At 40.3% G+C, this 19,288-nt stretch overlaps 1 protein-coding gene and 1 long non-coding RNA gene across 27 annotated transcripts in view; one reads left to right on the top strand and one right to left on the bottom strand.

The window, feature by feature from the left end:
• The window catches only part of LOC136786858 (uncharacterized), a 134,229-nt gene extending 132,394 nt beyond the window's left edge, over positions 1-1,835 (bottom strand). Inside the window, exon 1 of one of the 3 annotated variants that reach the window (XR_010826327.1) lies at positions 1,490-1,835. This is a non-coding gene — a long non-coding RNA (uncharacterized lncRNA). The remainder of the gene's footprint in view (positions 1-1,489) is intronic. The other 2 variants (XR_010826328.1, XR_010826326.1) reach the window with 2 other exon arrangements.
• Positions 466-15,361, top strand: TCEANC (transcription elongation factor A N-terminal and central domain containing). 24 transcript variants are annotated; one of them, XM_048066787.2, is made up of 7 exons: positions 778-914; positions 4,568-4,679; positions 6,596-6,780; positions 7,710-7,843; positions 8,887-8,978; positions 10,226-10,413; positions 13,360-15,361. In XM_048066787.2, the coding sequence occupies exons 6-7, from the start codon at positions 10,392-10,394 to the stop codon at positions 14,448-14,450; spliced, it is 1,113 nt and encodes a 370-aa protein (XP_047922744.1). In that variant the 5' UTR covers positions 778-914; positions 4,568-4,679; positions 6,596-6,780; positions 7,710-7,843; positions 8,887-8,978; positions 10,226-10,391; the 3' UTR covers positions 14,451-15,361. The 24 variants fall into 24 exon arrangements, with proteins under 24 accessions (XP_066837924.1, XP_066837934.1, XP_047922754.1 ...); XM_066981823.1 differs by lacking the exon at positions 778-914 and adding an exon at positions 466-771 and having other exon boundaries at positions 7,710-8,978; XM_066981848.1 differs by lacking the exon at positions 10,226-10,413.
• The last annotated feature ends 3,927 nt before the right edge of the window (positions 15,362-19,288 follow it).

The raw sequence follows: 19,288 nt of genomic DNA, 5'->3' as shown, positions 1-19,288 counted from the left end.
TGGGATAGGCTTTGTCCCATGCTTTGTTGTATGAGTCACAAAGACGTGGCAAAAAGGAAGTCCTACCTCATCTGCAATCACCAGTTGTCCATAATACATAACAACGTGGAACAGGGCTGACCATTGCACCCTGTATTCAATCACTTCCAAATTCATTAGCTTGACACAAATACATTGTGAGTTAAGTATTAAAGGAAATCAGCAACCATTTAGGATTCTTCACTTAACAGTGTATAATGCAACTGCTGCAGCACCACCGACTAAAAGTTTGATAGCATGCAATAGAGAATATTGATCCCTGTCTCGTTCCAATAATTTAATAAATTGCTTATATGATTTTTTACAGTCTATACATCAATACAAGGCTTTTTTTTTTTTTTTGTGGTAAGTCCTGGTGATGTTCATTATGTGAAAATGAGGAAAAGGGGTGTACCTGCCCTACGGCACATTTATGCTGATCGTATTTGATAACTTGAGGCAGGAGCCTTTACTGACAGCAGAGGGCAACATAGGCCTCATCAGTGAATAAAACCAAAAGCATTTCCTTAAAAATCACAGGTTTTCTGCTGTAATTGAGAACAACATTTGCTGCAGAGCCGACCAGAAATATTAACCTTTCACAAACACATTTTAAATGCTCTGTGTAAAATGCATATGAAAGCGCTGCGGTTTTTTATTTAAAACACGTTTGCTTTGGCTGCGACACGCCAACTCTTGGACGTTTACTGCTTAATTTGGTATATGCAACGCAGCTACCCGTTACCCCGTGAAGTAAGTTTTATAACCCCGTTTTTATCTCTTTTTCTCCCGGGGGCCGGCATACGAGCTCACCCCCCGCCTGCTCGCTCGCTAAGATGGCGGAGGCGCGGCGCAGGAAGCCGGAGGGCTCCGCCATGTTGCGGAGCGGCGCGGAGGTAACGGCGCCGGCAGCGGTGCAGGGGCCGGGGCCGGGGCCGGTGGCTCTCTGTGTTCCCCCGGAGCAGCCTCCGCCTTCCGCGGTGGTGCCGGGCAGATGTTTCGGGGAGACGTTTCCCCCGTGAGGTCGGGGGAAGGGGTGAGCCCCAGCGGGAGCAGGCGGCGGGGGTCCCGCAGCGCCCTGAAATGGCGCCGCAGGGCGGGCGGGATGGGGCAGCCGCGTCCCCCTGCCGCTGCCACCGCCCCCGGGGGACACAAAGCGGCTCCTTCGGGCTGGGTCCGCTCTGCTCCTTAATGCCGGTGCCCTTTGGGGCCCGTGTGTTCGGTGAGGTGGCGGCGTTACGGGCCCCAGAGGCTGAAGGGGAGGGAGTGGAGGACGGCGACTGAGGAGGGAGCAACACAGCAGTGTGCAGGCTAAAGCGAGGTGGGCGTGAGGAGCAGGCGTGAGGGGGTGGTATTTGAATTGGAATAAAAACCAAAAAAACGTAGTTAGTGTACCCCTGGGAGTACTAAGCGGTATTTAGGAGCATAGTTACAGTTGGAAGTGGGCCACCCGTTTTATGCAAGTACTTACAGGCCTTGTAGTTTCAGTCCCATGGCTTATGCTGGTGCGTGGTGGCCAGGTTACGGTGATGGTAGTTGGCCGCTGGTGTCCTTAGAGCGACTCCAAACCTTCTTGTATAAGCTGTCATCAGCTGTTGACTTCTGCATCTGGCAAATGTCTCAGCTGGTTTCATACAAATGCGTAAGGCTGGCGTGCTTCTCTCAGCTGTTGTAGGTCTCCTACTGATTTATATCATATCACAGAATCATCTAGGTTGGAAGAGACCTCCAAGATCACCTAGTCCAACCTCTGACCTAACACTGACAAGTCCTCCACTAAACCATATCACTAAGTTCTACATCTAAATGACTTTTAAAGACCTCTAGGGATGGTGACTCAACCACCTCCCTGGGCAGCCCATTCCAATGCCTAACAACCCTTTCAGTAAAGAAGTTCTTCCTAATATCCAACCTAAACCTGAGCTTTCACAGCTGCAATTCTTAACGTAGAAGAACCTGAACAGAGAAATCGCAGGATGGATATCACAAATGGTAGCGTCATGGGTGTCATTTTTTAGGTATTTGCTCCATCTATTTCCATGCAGCGTTTTACTAGAGATGAGTCAAATGTCAGCATAAATTGAGAAAGGAATTAGAGAGTTCACCCTGCTCAATGTAGTATTGTTTTTAATAATTAACTACATAAAAATCTATTTCATTTCAAAGGTATTTCAGAACTTATTTCAGTCAGTGCTTGTCAAGTGTCCTGATCAAGATTCTCAAATGTTTAGACTTTATTACATATTTCAGCAGAAGGAATTTTGCTGGATGCTGTAATATTGTACAAATACCGTTTGTTAATAACATTTTTTTTCTTTTCTGTAAAACAATCAGGAACATATTCCTTTGGATGTAGAAAAGTACATTTTTTTTAAAAGGAAAAAGTTAGATCATTTTTGAGTGGAAAACTTGTAAAAGAATGATAAAGCGATGTCTAATGGAATTATGTCCTTAACAACTGAATAAGAAATGGAAGTAGTATCAAGCTGAGCCTTAACAAGAAACTGAACGTTAAAGCCAATAAAAAGTCTGTGCTTATCTGATAAATGATCAAAAAATGCAGTCATTCACAAAAGAGCATAAAACAGATTTTTATTACTTACATGTCCCATTTTTATACTAATTTATCGGTACATTTTGCCATAAAAAGACAATGCAGACTGAACATCTACTTTTGCTTGTACTGTGCTGGAATTGAAGTCCTTGCTAGCTCTGTGATTAAGAATAATCTTAAAGCTTTTTTGGCAAAGAAATGCATATTCTAGAGAAAGAATTGGTTGTTCTTTCCAAAAACTATTCATATTTTGTTTCTAAAGTATTAAATGAACAAATGTACTTTGCATAGATAGGTTTTGTGGTAAGTACATTTTTTACTTGTTTATTTAGGCTCCTATCTGCAAGCCAGTGTGTTTTGTTGGACACCTCTGCCAATGCAGAAGCTTACCAAAAGGTGGGGAAGCTTTGCTTAGATTGAGGCTATTGAGGTTTAAAATCTGTGGGTCTGTAAGAGGATAACAACAGTATTTCTGGAGACCAAAAAAGAAGTAGATGAACGAGATGTTAGATGAGGTGTGCCAGATCTAAACCTGCAGCTCACAACCAGTTCTTCACTTCACTAGAAGGCTTTAAAAAATCACTACTGATGCTACCAAAGCAAGAGGACAAGAAATTCAAAAGGGAGTTAGAAAGTGGTGAAGGAAAGCTGTGCTACTGGGCAGGAACGTGAGAGTTAATATTACTGTCATCATTATAGGTGAACAGGGAAAGCATTGTCAGTCTTTAGGAGTTCTACAGAATGCTCAAAACTTTAATTTCGTCAAGTAGTGATTCATGGAGCCATATTGTACATGGTAGTGTTGTCTTTCTGTAAAAAAACAAACAAAAACAAACACATAAACTAGTCGTTCTTGCTGTGAAGGAAAGATATGACCACTAGAGGCTTACAGACTCTAAATAAATAAATAAATAATGCAGGATAGGCCCACCTCAGTGTGTTGGGGATTTTGAATTATGATTTTCTAGTGTTTGGAGGACAGCATTGTGAATGTGTCTTCTACACAGGCATGAAATGGAGGGAGTAGTCCAGATGTCTGATACAATCCCAAAGGTGGCAGGAGGGAGAGAGCTTCATGAACTGGAACTGTTAGCATTACCTATATGGACAATCAGGCGATGCAGTCAATGTGTTTTGAAGAAAACAATTTCCTTTTGGAAGATGTTGCAGCCTTGCTGGAATTGTTCTGCTGGTTTGCTGTCCAAAGTGATTAGAATTTGGATATGATTGCTTGCATCCATCCAGATGAATAGTTTAGGAGATGAATAGTGTTTAATTAAATTAGATAGTTAATAAACTGTGTCACTAAGCTGCTTCAGTTATGTTGGTGTTTCCTGGTACATTTCTTAAGTGAAGGAAAAAAAGCTTACAGCATCCTCTTGCTGTGGGAAAATGGCGAAATATAATTCTTCATGTTTTCTTACAAATTTTATAGTAATGATAAATTCTTTTTATTTTAAAGTCTGTTACTGTTGGAAAAACAATGTTAGGAAATGAAGCAATCATTTCACGAAGTGCAAGTAAATAATTTCAAACAGTGAAGGTTTGGTTGGGTACTAACACAGGTGACATTATAAGCAAGGTATAGGCATTTTCTTCTTGTCCCATGGTAAGCTTTGCTCTTTAGGATAGAGTTGTGTTATGAAGATGCCAAATGTAACAATCTTGTTCTTTGTTGGTTTTTTTTTTTTTTGGCATGATAAGATGATAAACTATACTCTCTAGGTTGTGAGAGACTGTTAATTTCTTGTTGTATGATTTGTAAAAAAAAAAGTGTGTAGCCCTTCAAAAAGCCTAAGCCCTTTGCTAATCTTTGCTTCAGTAGGTTAATTAACACAAAACACATATGTCATAATCTGTGTCCCTAGGTAGCATTAATTCACGTTTGAATCATCTGCTTAAATTTCATTCAGCACTTTTCTTTTCCTATGTATATTTGTCACTTCGACCAAAATAGTAGTTCATATATTGAAAATGTACCCCGTGTGTCTGCAGCCTGACTTTTGAGCTGCTGGAAGTGCCAGCGGAGGAGAGAATCAGTGCTCCTGTCCAGTGAATGCAGCAAGGACCTCATACAGGCAAGAGGTGGAAAGGGACCGAGAAAAAGGTATTCCTCTGCCAGTGCTTTGTTGTAAACACTTGGAAAAAACAGACAGCCCCTGGAAAATTGGCGTGAACTTGTATCCAAATCTGAGAGTGTAATTTATAATAAAATTAGTTAAGTCTGAAAAATCATGTGACTGTAAATGAGGGAAACCACGTGTCTCTTTATGTGAAGTGGTGCCAGTCTTAAAGCAAAAGGAAGCTCGTGTTGTTTGCACGTAATTTCAATTGAAGTAATTAATGACGAATCTGTCCGAGGTATACAAACATTCTGTTGTTGCCCTAGTGACTCATAATGCTTTAGAATACGTTCTGAATCTGTATAGCTGTCCTATTGTGAAGATTAGCTGCTACCTCCACTTGGTACTGAATTCTGTCATTTTTTAACTCCTTAGGAGTATTTTATTAAAAGGATCGACCATATCAACAGAAAGTAAGATTTTTGGATCAGTGGAATAATAAGTTACCTGTAACATTTAGCACAGCAGCATCTCTATTACGGTGTGTGCTTGCATGGCAGCATCTGCTGGAACTCCCAGAACACAAAAGAGCTGTAGCTGTTTAATTCATGAATTAAATTCCAGCTGGTTTTTGCCTGTGAGAAGTCACAGTTGCTATTCATCAGGTATAGCTGTAGTATTCTAAGTCTTTTTCTGAGCTCCAGCTTATATACATACATACTGAGGTTGATCAAAGCTAGTGGCTAAGCAGTTTGAGGGCTACAGCTTTTCCTTTCTCATTAAATCCATGCATGTTTGTTTGATCTTATGAGAAAAATGTGCTGATGACTCTCTTTTGTCCCTGAGGCTTGGTAACTTCATTATGCAGTCTATTGATTTTTTTTTTTTAATTATTATTTTAAGGAAATAAAATTCTATTTTAGTTAAAATTGAGGGGTTCTAGGAGAAACAACTGCAGATTGGGATCAAAAAATTGCTTTTTAAGAGGCTGTTTTGTGCATCCTCACGTGAATACAGTGTGCTCTGCCCTTTCTCCCTGCGATCTCCTCCTCTTGGGAGGAAAGCCTGAGAGAATGGGTCCAGTGGGCAAAATAGAAGGTAGACACAGGTTATAGCTCCAGACCAGTTAAGAGCACTGTTGTTCAGTCACTGGTGTAGATGATGCAGAACAAAACTACTGCTCTATCAGACTACTTTTTATTATTCACATGCTCTTATACCAGCTGATGTCCTGGAAAATGTATTGAAATCATGTTTTACATAGTATTTTTACTTAATTTTCTCTTCCGTTTTTTCCTCACTGTGGTTCTACTCCATGTGCAAATGAAGTAGAGATTTTGGGGGAATGATTTTGCAGTAGTTCTGAGCTCATGTACTCCATTTCTTCTAGACCAGTGACCAAAAGGTGGCTGTCTGAGTCAGTGAACTGTCATTTATCGGATTGTCATGGACATCTGGCAATAGCACTGCTGTATTATCTCAATTATTATTGGATTAAGTCTGCTTTATTCATGTGGCTTTGCATTGGAGATGGATTTCTGTATAGTTCTTTATAGTCTTTAGGGGTGGGAGGCAGTCCTGCTGAGAGGCAGGAAGAGCTCTGATTTTTGCCAGGATGAAATAAAAGCCCCGGAAAATGATTTATTGGTGACATCTTTGATATCTGCTTTCCTGCTGTAGATGAGATGAAGGAATGTTTTGGGGGCTGGGGGCTGGCTCTGAGATTTCTCTGGTTTCCTCTTAGGCTCCAAGTTTAAAATAGCATTTGATCATTTTCATTGTTTATATGGAATTTAGGTTGCCCAAGGCAAAAAATGTGGTTCCAGGACTGTGCTATGCACCGTCTCCACTGTAACATTGACCACGTCTTTTTGCAGAAAATTAGTTACACTGTTAGGAGTACTTGGCTGCTTCTGATCTTTATCTTGGCTGTGATCCTGATTTTCTTCCAATCGCATAGAATTCCTCTGGGGAAGAATCATCTACATCTCGGGTTGGGGTGAGGGAGAAGAGGACTGGTGCTGAGCCTACTCTGCGCTTCCAGGATGCTCATTACGTTATGTGGATGCCTTTGGGGTTTGTCTTAGTGCAGCCAACTCCTGCTGGTAAACCAAGACGAAGTAGGCGACGCATTTCAAACCTGAGGTAGCCTGTTTTTTCTTTTCCCTTGGAAGCAGACTGACTTGAAAGGTCTTTATTGATCACTGTCGTTTGTTCCTGTATACACAAGTGACTCATTATGCCATGCAGTCAGTGTGAGAAGTCCTAATGATTTGGCAAGTACCTCATCAGCACAGTATTACAGAGTCTAATTGTAAACACGAGCCAATCTCTACCTTGTTCAATAGACACTTGAAATTCAAACAGATGTTCTCATGCTTTGCTAAAGTTAGGCAGGATGGGAAATGCCTTGTGTAGCTGTCGGAGAGACGGGCATGTTTATTTTGTACAGTACAAAATTGCAATGTTAGCACTCAGACTTTCGTTCTTGCATCTCTGCAGTAACAAAAAATCACGATGCATTTTGTGACACCAGGAAAAAAACGTTGTTGTCTGCTGACCTTTTTCTTGGATTTCTTACCTCTTGGTACTAGGAAGACAGCAGAACACTGACTGAGTATGTGATTCAGTTAACTTTACCAATGTTTGTTGAGCAGCATTTGCCAAATAGCATTAAATCAGGAAGGGAGTGGCCTATTTCCAAATTTTAAAAATGTTGAATGAAGGAGCATTGAATGAAAAATGAATGAGGGATGCACCTTTTCCATCCTGTGTCCTGACACCTTTGGACGTACATTTTTTTTGGCCAAATTTAGGCAAGTAGGTACCCTTGAAAATGTGAGGTTTCCTAAAGGTCATAAGGAAATAGTTTTCCCTTTTTCCTGACAGTCTGGATTTCCTCATTATGCGCATTTTCACAAGACTGCATGGGTTTGCTATACTGCAGCTCCCTCAAGTGGTGAAATATTTTCCCACTTCAAGCTGCAGCTCACTTTCTGTGAAGCACTTGCTCTTTTCAGAAGGCATTGAGACTTTCTCCAACTTCCTCTTTATTCTGCCTATTCTTTCCTCAGATGTTGAAAAATACGAACGGCTGTCAGGGCTCTGGGGTTATCAGCAAAGCAGAGCAGTGGGTGAAAGGGCTACGACAGTGCTCTTTGCTCGGCACCTGACCTGTTGAACCAGCTTGGGCGGGACATTTCGCTGTGTAAGCTTCAATTTTGTCATCTGCGAACTAGGGAGAATGATGAATATTTGTAGATGACCTAGAGTTGTTTTAAACGTTAATTCCTTATCTTTTTTTAAAATAACTCTTCTTTCAATCAATGCTTCTGTGTATCTGACACAGAAAACACCAATCCCTTGACAGCAGGCAGCAGCCTGTCTGCTGTCACTTGTTTGCTGTCATGCTACAAAACGTCAAAACCCTGTTACACAGCAGAAGCATCAGTGTTCAAGGAATAGGAGTGTGATCAGAAAGAACTCAGGCTTGTTCTGCTTTGGTTCATAGTGAATTTGTGCTACAAAATGCACTCTGGTATTACCCCTGCACCAGTAATTCTTTGTTTCTCACTATAAGAACATGAAAAGTAAGTTTTCTACAGTTGGCTGAGGGTATCCTGTTGTTCCTTGATTCTGTAAGTGGAAGAGTTCCTTGACATCCTGACTTAATGTGAAATGCTATGCAGGGTTCCCAGAGTGAAGGAAAAGTCCTACCTCATCCTTTGAAGGAAGCCTGAAGCTGTAAAACAACCTTATATGTTCTTTGTAAGATCAGGAATTTGTTTCATTTCCGATCCTGTTAAAATAATTATCACCGTCAGTCTTAGTGATTAAAACTGATTAAAATCCAGTTGCTACTTGATTTAGAGCAACAAATACACAAACAGCTTTTTTTTTCTCAACACACTGTCTTTTAATTTGGAAAGAAAACTAAAATTTATGGTTGAGTAGATAAGGTAGTGTTTTATATGTACGTATTGCTTTTCATCCTGAAGTACTTTAAAGTCCTTTGCAAACTAGGTGTACACAGCAAAGCCAGTGCCATTCGAAGAATGTTTACCTCCCAGAAACCTCCTTATCATTTTTCATTAATAAATACACGTTTATTACTTAATGTTTTCCCTGCTGGCTGTTGCTTGGGTTTCTGTCAGTTGCCAATGAATATTCCACTCCATTGAAGTTGTTAATTACAGATTTCAATTCTGTTCTTGTCACATATTTTGATGACTTATTTTTTCTTTTATGTAGCTTTGCTGAATAGGGGAGTCATTCAGTTCTCTGCTATTTTTCATACGTGTTGAGGAAAGCATTTCCTCAGAAGTGATTGTTTTGACATAAATGTGAGTAGCCTATTAAGTAGTTGAATTTCCAAAATTAGTTCTTAATCATTCTTCATATTTTCATGTCCATTTACTATTTTCAGTTTAACTGCTGCTTACTTGAGTTTAATGTTGCATAAACTTGAAAAAGTACACACATGACTACAATGATCTTAAAATTTCTAAGAATTTAATTACTGCCATAGTGTGCATGCACAGAAAAAGTTCTAACATAGACTGTGTATACTACATTTAATCTAAATCAAAGCAACCTTTTGCATACCTATTAGAGGGTTAAAAAAAAAAAACAAAAACAAAAAAACAACAAACCTGGTTGTCTTAGACTTGCCTATTAGAAAAAATTACATCTTACTGTGGGGTAATGAATTAGCATATGTCAGCTCCTTCTCAATAGCTGTATGTGTCCAATAAGTGTCAGGTAATTCAGTGTGAGCGTGTGGCAGAAAGCTGAGCTCTTGCTGCACATGCCACTGTGTAGGCTGCATTTGCCTTCAGAGGTTTTGTGGCAGTCATCCCGTCTGAAAGTAACTGCCTGTGGTTGTAGAGCTGAAGGAAGCTTTTTCAGCCTTAAGCTTACTTGTGTGCAGTCAGCCACAGAAGCGGGCATGTCTTCACCTCGCCACCCTGCTGGGCTGCCCAGGGTCAGGTGCATGACCCTGAGCAAAGACTACTACCAAAAAGCAGATGATACTGACCTCACGTGGCATTTCCTATATACAGATCCTCACCGTGCACTGTTAGAGAAGGAATTTTGTGAAGCATAGTTCTCAGTGAAAGGATATCAAAATACCACACCTTTGTCACAGGGTAAAAGTGCATGCATGGAGAAATTATCAGCAGAGCACTTTGTGCGTAGCAATTTCTTTGCATGTTTGAAGCCGCTGATACAGTAAGTGGGAGGTAGGGAAGCTCTGCAGCACCACAGCTTTATATGACAGGCTTCTATCCATGTAGTTCTTCCTCACTGTAAATACATGCCAGTGGAGTAAGACTGAAGATAAACCAAAACAAAAGGTATGGCATTTACTAACCTGCATGCTGTATACTTGATGTTGAGATTTTATGAGCCGTTTTGCATGTGGGTAAGTGTACGTTATGGTATGTGTAGCATAATACAGTATGTATATTGATAAGTATAAGCACTGAAGAAAATTACATCTAAGGCACGTTAGAAGGAGCAGAGCTGAATCTAAGGCACAGGGCAGTCATGCAGGTTGTGTATACACGTGTCCCTGCCTCTGCCCTAGGTTGCATGAAAAACAGTATCTGCCAGCAGATTGTCATCTTCTAATGTCAGCTTGCTTAGCGTTCAGAAGACCGGAGGGAGCTGTCCTGCTGTAATGATGGCCACCCTACAAGAAAACAACTCTTTCCACTCTCACAAGTTCTATGTGGCTGGTCAGATGAGACAGGATGCAAGTGTTTGTGCTTTTCGGTATGGTAATGCATAGAGTTCAGTTAATGTATTTGAAAAATGTATCCTGTTTCTCTCTCTGTTTCTGAAACTACTTTAGCAAATCAGTTTCTGTTATAGCCATTATTGTGGTCTCACAGGACTTTAAAATGTCAGGTAAGAATGAGCTGTTTAAAGATGGGTTAAGTGAACACAGAGAGCGTTCACTGTGGAGGTCAGGTTGGTCTGTAGTTTGTGCTTATAGAAATACAATGAAGGTTTATGCTCTCTCTGTATCTCTCTCCTTTCCTTTTGTGGAGCTCCAAGGCCCTACCTAAAGCTTGAACGTATTTCTGGCACACACAGAACAAGTCAACGAGCCTGGTAGTCATTGAAAGCATCAGGGCGTGCAAATTATCCACCCGCCTCTCTTTTCCCTCCTCTTCCCCCATTCTCAGGAGATTTCATCATGGAAACAGTGTTGGTGCAAGAAATCTGCTTATGAGTTCCTTTGGATGTGCACATGTGTAGCTGGCCTCCTATCAGTCTCCAAATGCAAGTGGCCTTTTCTAGAGTAGAATCAGGACGTATTCAGCTGCAGCCAAAACATTGTTTCTGTGTATGGATTTAGTAGACTAAATCCTAAGTAAAGAGAATACATGCTCATAACACAGCATTCAATTCTGTATTCTACATTTAATTCTCCTGTTCAGCAGACAGGAGAATAATGTCAGTATTTTGTTGTTATTGTTGTTGTTAATTTGCACACATCAACGCGCTAAGCATCTTTTGTCAAATGGCTCTGTAAAAATAAAAGGAAATCTTTTTTCAAGCCATGAGACCGCATTCTGAAATTTCCTTTTTCTTTAGCACCAGTCAGAGTACAGGGGAGCATGCTTTAATAGGGCTATTGCTGTAAGGCAACACATGTGTCAGGCATTTCTTAGCATGTGGAGGATGTGTCTTTAACATTTAAGAATTTGCAAAAGTAGCAATTGTTTGTAGATGTCATTGTTTTCAGACTGGTTTGTAGGTGTCACTGTTCTTGAGCTGCCCGGCCTTCATCATCAAACTGTAACGTGATGACAGAGCTAGCAAGGGAAAGGGCAATGACGGGGACCTGTTAAAAGTTTACTAGTCTGGTTTGCCTCTCTGTTAGCAGCTGTAAAGAGAAGCTTTTGGAAGAAAGATAACACATGATCTCTTGCATAACAAGTGAAAGGTTGAGTTATTGCTGAGGCTCATGGGTCACGTAGGAACCAGACTGTGGTTTGGGGCTTAAGATCCATGGAGTTACGTCAGTCTCGCTTGCTTAACCGTGCTGCAGAGTAGCCCCAAACCTTAGCTTGGTAGCTGCCAGTATAATGTGTTCAGCTTCTTACTGTTTGTTAAGTGAAGAAATTCCTCATATGGAGTTATGGTGATGCTTTGAAGTTCCTCAGAAGGCCTGAAAACTGCCATCTTATGTTTGCGTATAATTACTGCCTGTATCAATGATGCTCTGTTCTACAGGCTGAAACTTTTACATGATAGTGGCAACAACAGACAAATTTGTGAAAAGCATAGCTTTGCTCCACATGGCTTCCTACTCCAAATGGTTCTTCTAATGCCAACACCTATTCAATTGATTTCAACTAAACAAAAGCCATGAGGAACCAAATGGAAACATGCATGTTTTATTAAAAATGAAACAACAGATAGCCCAGCATCTCAGTGCTTATTATAATGATTTGTGGGAAAAAATGTTGCCAAATTAAGATGTAGATACAGGGATGACTGATTTAAAATAAGTAAAAAAAAAAGAAAAAAAAAGCAGTGCAGATTTTCTGGACTTGCCTTTTTCTGATATTCTGTATCATTGCAACTTGCGCTGAGTTTGTAGTCATGCTTGGAAACAGTGAAAAGTAGAAAAAGGTGTTTATATGCAGGTTCCCGAAAGTTGAGATGTATGTCAGCTTTTTCTGAGAATTATTTTGCATATGCATTCTGGAAGGATGGCAGCAATCATCTCCCTTGGTGTGGGGTAAACTCTCAAGTCATTGCAACTTTCAGATTAAATTAGTGCAGCTTTTACTTACAAGTCTGCCCTTGGAGATTATCAGGAGGCTAGTACAGACTGTGTTCAGCAGTGTGAGGACATGATGTTGTTCAAATAGCTACAGCAAAAGGCCTCAGACATGATTTTTAATAGACCTAATTTTTAATAGACTTCAAATTTGTGTGATAGAAATGCAAACATTCTCCAAAATCAGCGTTTTCACAAAATGCAGTTTGTTGACACCAATACTGTGAAAACCCTAATGGTATTTTTATTGTTTTATGTGTAAAGAGGGGGAGATACATTACCTATGAAGACTTCATGGGGAGGTAACATTTTAAACATCAGCAAGCATTCGTCTGGTGCCTTTACTGAAAAATACTGAGTTTCAGAAGTCACTGCTCCTTGGTAGTCCAGTGGTACTAGTCTGCTAATGCACAAAACACTGCAAAAGCCACCTGTAATCTCAAAAGTCAGGGTGGGCGCATAGTTACCTATCTCTGTAGCGGTTGCCAATCTCCTTGGGTACTTCTATTTTGGTGTACATATGTAGTTTGACAAACATTTTATTATGCTGGCAGTGTCTTGGTGTGATTTTTGGCAAAACACTTTGGTTTTTCCTTGAAAATTATTGTCATGCCCTACCTTTAAAACTACTAACTCTGCCTCATCAGAAGTCCCCGGTCTCTTCTTTCTGCCAGTATTTTCCTTGCATGTGTTAGACTTGCATGTCTGCGTGCGCTTTCCCAGGACCCAGCCTCCTCTGTGTTCTGCATTTGATCTGCTAACACCATTTCAAGGGAAAGTTGGCAAACACAATGATATTATGCGGATAAAATAGTGTCAAATAACATACAGGAAAAAAAAACACTTGTGAGAATATAGAGAAAATGATTTAATGTCATAACTACAGTAAATATGATTAAATATATATTTTTTTTGGCTTTCAGATTTAAAAATGTCTGACCAGAAAATTATTGTACACAGAGCCCATTGTATCGAAAAGCTACTCTCTGGAAACAATTTCCAAGATATTGAGGATCATCTTAAAGAGCTTGAAGATGTTGATATGACTATCGAATATCTTCAGGGGACAGAAGTTACCAAGGCTGTATACAGAGTACTCAAGAGCTGCCCTTCAGTAGAGTTGAAGAAGAAAGCAAAGCAGCTATTGTCGAAGTGGAAAGCACTTTACAAGAATAACTGTGTTCAGTCAGTGCAAGTTAAGAAGTCAGTTTCTGGGAATGTGAAAGAGGAACTTGAACATCTCGGTGTGACTCTTGGAGAACAGTTGCTGTCTGAAGGACCAAGTCAGCAGGAGGTGTTAGATTCTGCCCCTTCTCAAGTTTTGGTCCCATCACAATCTGTTAAAAATGTGGTATGCAGTCAGCCAGAAGGTAGCTTGGAACAGCTCTCCCCTTTTGAGGACCAGTGTATTGATAACAGAGATTCTAAACCTGTTGTTAATGAAGCAAGCTTGCAGCAGGATCACATGAGAGCTCTGAGGTGTAAATGTGCAGATCTTCTTTATAAAGCTATGAGTGATTCTGCCAAAGACAAAGAAGAAACTGATAAATGGCTAGAGCTATCTAAAGAAATCGAAGAACATATATTTGCTCTTCATTCTAAAAATGACAGGAAGTATAAAAATTGCATCAGAAGTAAAATCTCTAACCTGAAGAACCCTAAAAGTAGCCACTTAAAATGTAACCTTTTTTCAGGGACTTTGAGTCCAAAGGCTTTTGCCGAAATGACAGTGATGGAAATGGCCAGTGATGAACTGAAACAGCTCAGGGCCCTGTACACAGAGTCATCTGTGCAGGAACATCAGCTTCCACAAGTTATTAATGGTACTCAGACAAACAAAATAAAGTGTAGGCGCTGTGAAAAATTTGATTGTACCGTCACTATGATTGCCAGAGGAACTCTCTTTCTTCCAGGCTGGGTGCGAAACACAAATCCAGATGAACAAATGTTGACTTACGTTATTTGTAATGAATGTGGAGAACAATGGTATCACAGCAGATGGATTTGTTTGTAATGCTGTCCTGTCCTGTGGTGGTTTTACTCGGGTGGGCAGCTGAGTTTGTGGAGCAGGCCCCGGGCCAGAGCTGCAGCATGTGGAGAGGAGCCCACGCAGGAGCAGGTGACCTGGCAGGAACTGCTGCCCATGGGGGACCCAGGTTGGAGCAGTTTGCTCCTGAGGGATGGACCCCGTGGTACGGACCCATATCTGGAGCAGTTCTTGAAGAGCTGCTGCCTGTGGGCAGCCCACGCCGGATCAGTTCAGCAAGGACTGCATCCTGTGGGAGGGACCCCACAGCACAGGGGACGAGAGTGACCGAGAAGGAGCGGCAGAGAAGAAGCGCTATAGACTGACCATAACCCCCATTCCCCCGATCCCCTGCACCGCTCGGGGGGAGGAGGTGGAAGAGGGCGGATGGGGGGGAAGGTGTTTTTGGTTTCTTTCCTTTGTTTCTCACTTCTCTAGCTTGTTACTAATTGGCAATAAATCTTACTATTATCTCCCTACTCTGAGTCTGTTTTGCCCGTTACAATAATTGTTGATCCCTGTCCTTATCTCAAACCTTGAGCTCCTTGTGTCGTATTTTCTCCCCCTTCCTCTTTGAGGAGGGGGAGTGAAAGAGCAGCCATGGTGGAACTCGGCTGCCCGCCTGAGTAAAATCTCCACATATCCTTCTTCAAGAAGTAGTTGAGAAATGTATATAAGAGAAGGCGTCTCTTGAAACTGCGTAATTTAAGATTCTATGTTGACACTGTGTAGTTGCAATTAAAAATTGCAAAAAAAGGTTTTATAAAAATTGCTAAGTTATTTTTGAAGATGATCTGAACAAATGTGTTTTTTTTATAAGTAGAAGTATGTAGTTTTGTATATGTAGAAGCATGTATTTTGGTGTGTTTAAAAAAATCTATTAAAATCTATTAAAAATGGTTAAAATGGTTAAAAATATTAAAAATAAAATAAATTAAAAATAATAAATTAATAAAATTAAATATTAATATTAATTAATATTAAAATCTATTAACAATGGTAACTCTACAGCTAAGACTGGACTGTTCATTAGTAAGCCTATTAAAAATATTCCAAGTACTGCAGTTGTTCTTTCCCCAGGGTACTGTGTACTTGGAATTTTCATTATCTTTAGCTGGAATTCTTTCACAGAACATAAGTTTAGTTTACAGTAAACAGACTGTTTCCAAAGCTGCATTTCACGTACTTGTATGCAATGCAGAATGTTGAGCATGGATTCACTCCTTAATTAAATCACTTTTTGCAAGTGAATGTGAGATTATGAAGTTGTTTTGAGGAGTAACGTCCAAAAGGAAAAATAGTAATGAAAAATGGAGTATAAAAGAAGGCAGTTAGCAAATGAAAGCAAAAATGAACTTCCCTCTTAATCTTTCTATATCTACTGGGAGAGAGAGAAAAAAAGACTTGCCAGTCTATCCATCTGAAGCTCAGATTTTCAATGTAAAACTGTACGTCCGTTGTGGTTTAACCCTGGCAGGCAGTGAAGTACTGCATAGCCACTCACTCACCTTCCACCAGTGGGATGGGGGAAAAAAATCAGAAGGGCAAAAGTTAGAAAATTCATGGGTTGAGATAAAAAGTTTAATTAAAGAAAGTTTCTTTTCTGAACTTAGAGAACCACCCAAGTCCAGGTATCTTTCACAGCTGCGTATGGATCTGTAGAAGACTGTTTATACTGTGTGTCCCTATTTTGCTTGTTTCATTATTTTTGAGTTACTGTAAATGTTTACATGTTAGAGGAAATGGGTCTTGCAGTCAATCCTAGTTTTCTGAACACATGAATGTGTCAAGACGTGGGCTAAGGAAACACAGTGAAGAATATGTCTGCCCTGTCTGGGAAATGAGGGTCTTGCAGCAGAGCAGTGTAACTGTTAGGAAACATAACCTTCATAATGAGTTTCCTTGTTGGGGTATGGCCTAGGGGGTGAAATGGGTCGATAAATTGCCAATGTCATGATTGAGGCACAAATGAAATTTGTTTCATTTCACCCTATTGTATAAACACATCGAAACTGCGGAGTTGCCTGTAAGGGAGTTATCTTTTACAAAAGCACAGCAGGCATTCTGCAGTTCAGGACTAATCTCATCAGCTGAGCAGAGAAACCTACCGAGTAACTTGCCAGAGGAGCTAGGGACAGTTCCTGTGCCCATCTGTCCGTAAGGTGGCTGAGCCTTGTCAGCACTTCTGTGGAGCTTTCCAGCCTCATGACCTGTCAGAGAAAGGAGGTAGGGGCATGAGGTGAGAGAATAGCTGTTGGTGAATTAAAAGCCAGCCAGGGCCATAACCAAAAGAGAAAACGGGCTTTTATTTATATATGGTGAAAATGGTGTGCAACCTGATGTTAGAAGAGGTACTTAGAATTAATTGATTTAAAAAAATATTTTCCATTCTGTGAAATGAAGTGTTAATAGTTAACCTTCAGCAGTGTAATTTACTGTGGCATTACCTAGATTTTATTATGTGAAAATGTGTGTTTTGGTGGGATTGAACAAATATTAAAGCATTAGACCAGGCCCTCAACATTCAAGTATGTAACCAATCTTATATCCGACTTTGCCAACACTTACACGAGCTGGAATTGATGATTATAAGTACTATTTTTTGGTTTCAGTAAAACTGTAGGCAAAGAAATACTCCAGTGGTTCTCAGTAAGCGCAGAGTTCTCTGCAGCTGCCCTGGAGGTCACAGTGCTGCTGAGCAGAGCTGGGCACCAGCACGGTGCTGTCCCAGAACCTGCTCCGGCAAGGGACTTGACTTTAGCCATGAGCAACGGACATGTGTAAGTAATTTCTGCCTGCAGGTGGTTTTGAAGCCATTCCAGTAATGTACAGCTCATCCGAGGCTTGCCCTAGGGAAGGGAAACGTTGCAAGGCCGGGACAGTCTTTTTGGCAGAACAAATTTCAGCAATAAAATAGTGTAGCCATCCTACTGACTACATTTGTTACTTAACGTGTAACATCATTTTCTTTTGAACTGCCCATCACTAAGTGTATAGTGCTAAGCTGTACACCCCAGCACAACTGGGACCTTCCTTCTCAGTAACAATTGAACCTGATAGCTGCTTTTAACTGGAATTGTTACAAACCTAGACATTAAAGTATGAAGAGTATATTTGTAAATTTTGTAAATGTCAGTAATTGTTATTAGAGTTTCTGTTCCTATTGGAAGAGCTGGAGTCCTTTGCTTTATTCAGGAGTTACCTACTCTGTTTAAGCTGCTAGCTCCCAGTCAACACACCTTAAAGCCAGGCACAAAATAAGCCAGGGACAAGGAAGAGATCTGGTACTACTGGCGGAAAGGAAAAGGAAGTATTGGGAGGCAGGGAGAGTGAATGGGGTCCATTGTTAAGTATGGGGTCCATTGTTAAGTATGCTTAGGACACATGTATAGGAAATGAGGCCTTGCTTGTTCCAGTGCTGCTGAAAAAAATTTGTCTAGGTTCAGTTTCACTTCATGCCTAGTTCAAGTTGATAAATGTGTGGCAAATTAGCATTTAACAGTCGATGAAACTGAATATAAACAAATTATTTTATTACGTTCTTGATCATCTTACACATCTTATTTTCACCTAACACAGTTCATTACTACTTCAGCCATTTTTTCCATCTGCGATTGTATCCAACCCTCATGACTGGAAAGGTTTAGTAGAAAGCAAATGTCATGTGGTGTCATGTGCTGCTATATATCGGAGTAGTCTGCAGACGTGCAGTGTCAAATGTGAGAGAATCATTCGGGTAAGTGATGCAGACTTTGTTCTTATTTAAAAAAGGTGCGGTCTCAGTTTCACTATGCAAAGTACTGTTCCAGGCTGCAGTTTGTCAATAGGTTATGTTGTCCCTTCCTAGATTGTGTAACTGCGCAGGCTTAAAATGTTTGACTGGATAAGATTATATGCTTCGGCTCAAAATGGCTCTAAAAAGTCAACTTGCAATCACACAGCATGTGCACCGGCATGAGGGTCTAAGTTACTGAGCACAGGGAGTGTCAAGAGTCCCAAAACAAGACTAAGAAGAAAGCTTTGAAAAGTGAGATTATTTTGTGTTGTTGAAGCTTTCTCTTTTACGTTTATTCCTGATGGAAAAAAATCTTTCAACTTCTTAAAGCGGAGACTATTATTTTTGGTATGATTTTTGGCATATCCATGATGCGCCTCCACAAACAGGCATGACATCAGAGGGAATTCAAACAGGCAAACGTATGCTGAATAAGGCTGAAGTCTGTATTTATTTTCTATTTTTTTTTCCACAAAATCTGTAAATTCAGCTACTCCCTTTATCCCATGAATTAATAGTAACAATTAGTGTTAAAATGTAGATTGCACTCAAAGTTTAAGCAAGCTGTAGCTGCAAGACTTTTGTCTCTTAAGAAAGTGAGAGCTAAATTAACAGTGAAATTCAAACAAATTTTGATGTAAAAGCAAAAATATTATTGTGAAAAGTATTCTGCTAATAGGAGTTGATGAATGGGAGTGAATAGCTGCGTTAATATTAATGACAACGCTTCTCCTGGTTCCTGGAGATAACGCTGCCGGGATCCACTTAACTTGGTCCTGCTGAAGGCCTTTTGTTTCTTCCTCATGACCATTTTCCTGTAGCACCTTGCTCTGCTGCCATTTGTAGTTTACAACTCTTTCTTCCTTTCCAAGCAAAAAAGGAAATGGTGATGTTTATTGTTTATTTAAAATGTATTCATTTCAGTCTGCCATGGTATGTACAAAAGAACAGCTTTTTTTCTTTTCTTTTCTTTTTTTTTTCTTTCCTCTTGGCAAAAATAGAAGTTACTTGGTCACAGGCTGTGGCTAAAGAGCAAATATGTTGAATTACA

Source organism: Anser cygnoides, chromosome 1 (assembly GCF_040182565.1).
Source record: "Anser cygnoides isolate HZ-2024a breed goose chromosome 1, Taihu_goose_T2T_genome, whole genome shotgun sequence".
Lineage (NCBI taxonomy): Eukaryota > Metazoa > Chordata > Aves > Anseriformes > Anatidae > Anser > Anser cygnoides.
Note: the sequence above shows the minus strand (reverse complement) of the source record. Positions and strands in the feature narration are given on the sequence as shown.

Excerpts from the sequence above, each read along its gene's own strand:
- TCEANC (XM_066981833.1), top strand. The coding sequence starts at position 10,392 with ATGCAAGTGTTTGTGCTTTTCG. Across the intron at positions 10,414-13,359 it reads GCAAGTGTTTGTGCTTTTCG|ATTTAAAAATGTCTGACCAG; the intron begins GTATGGTAATGC and ends TTTGGCTTTCAG.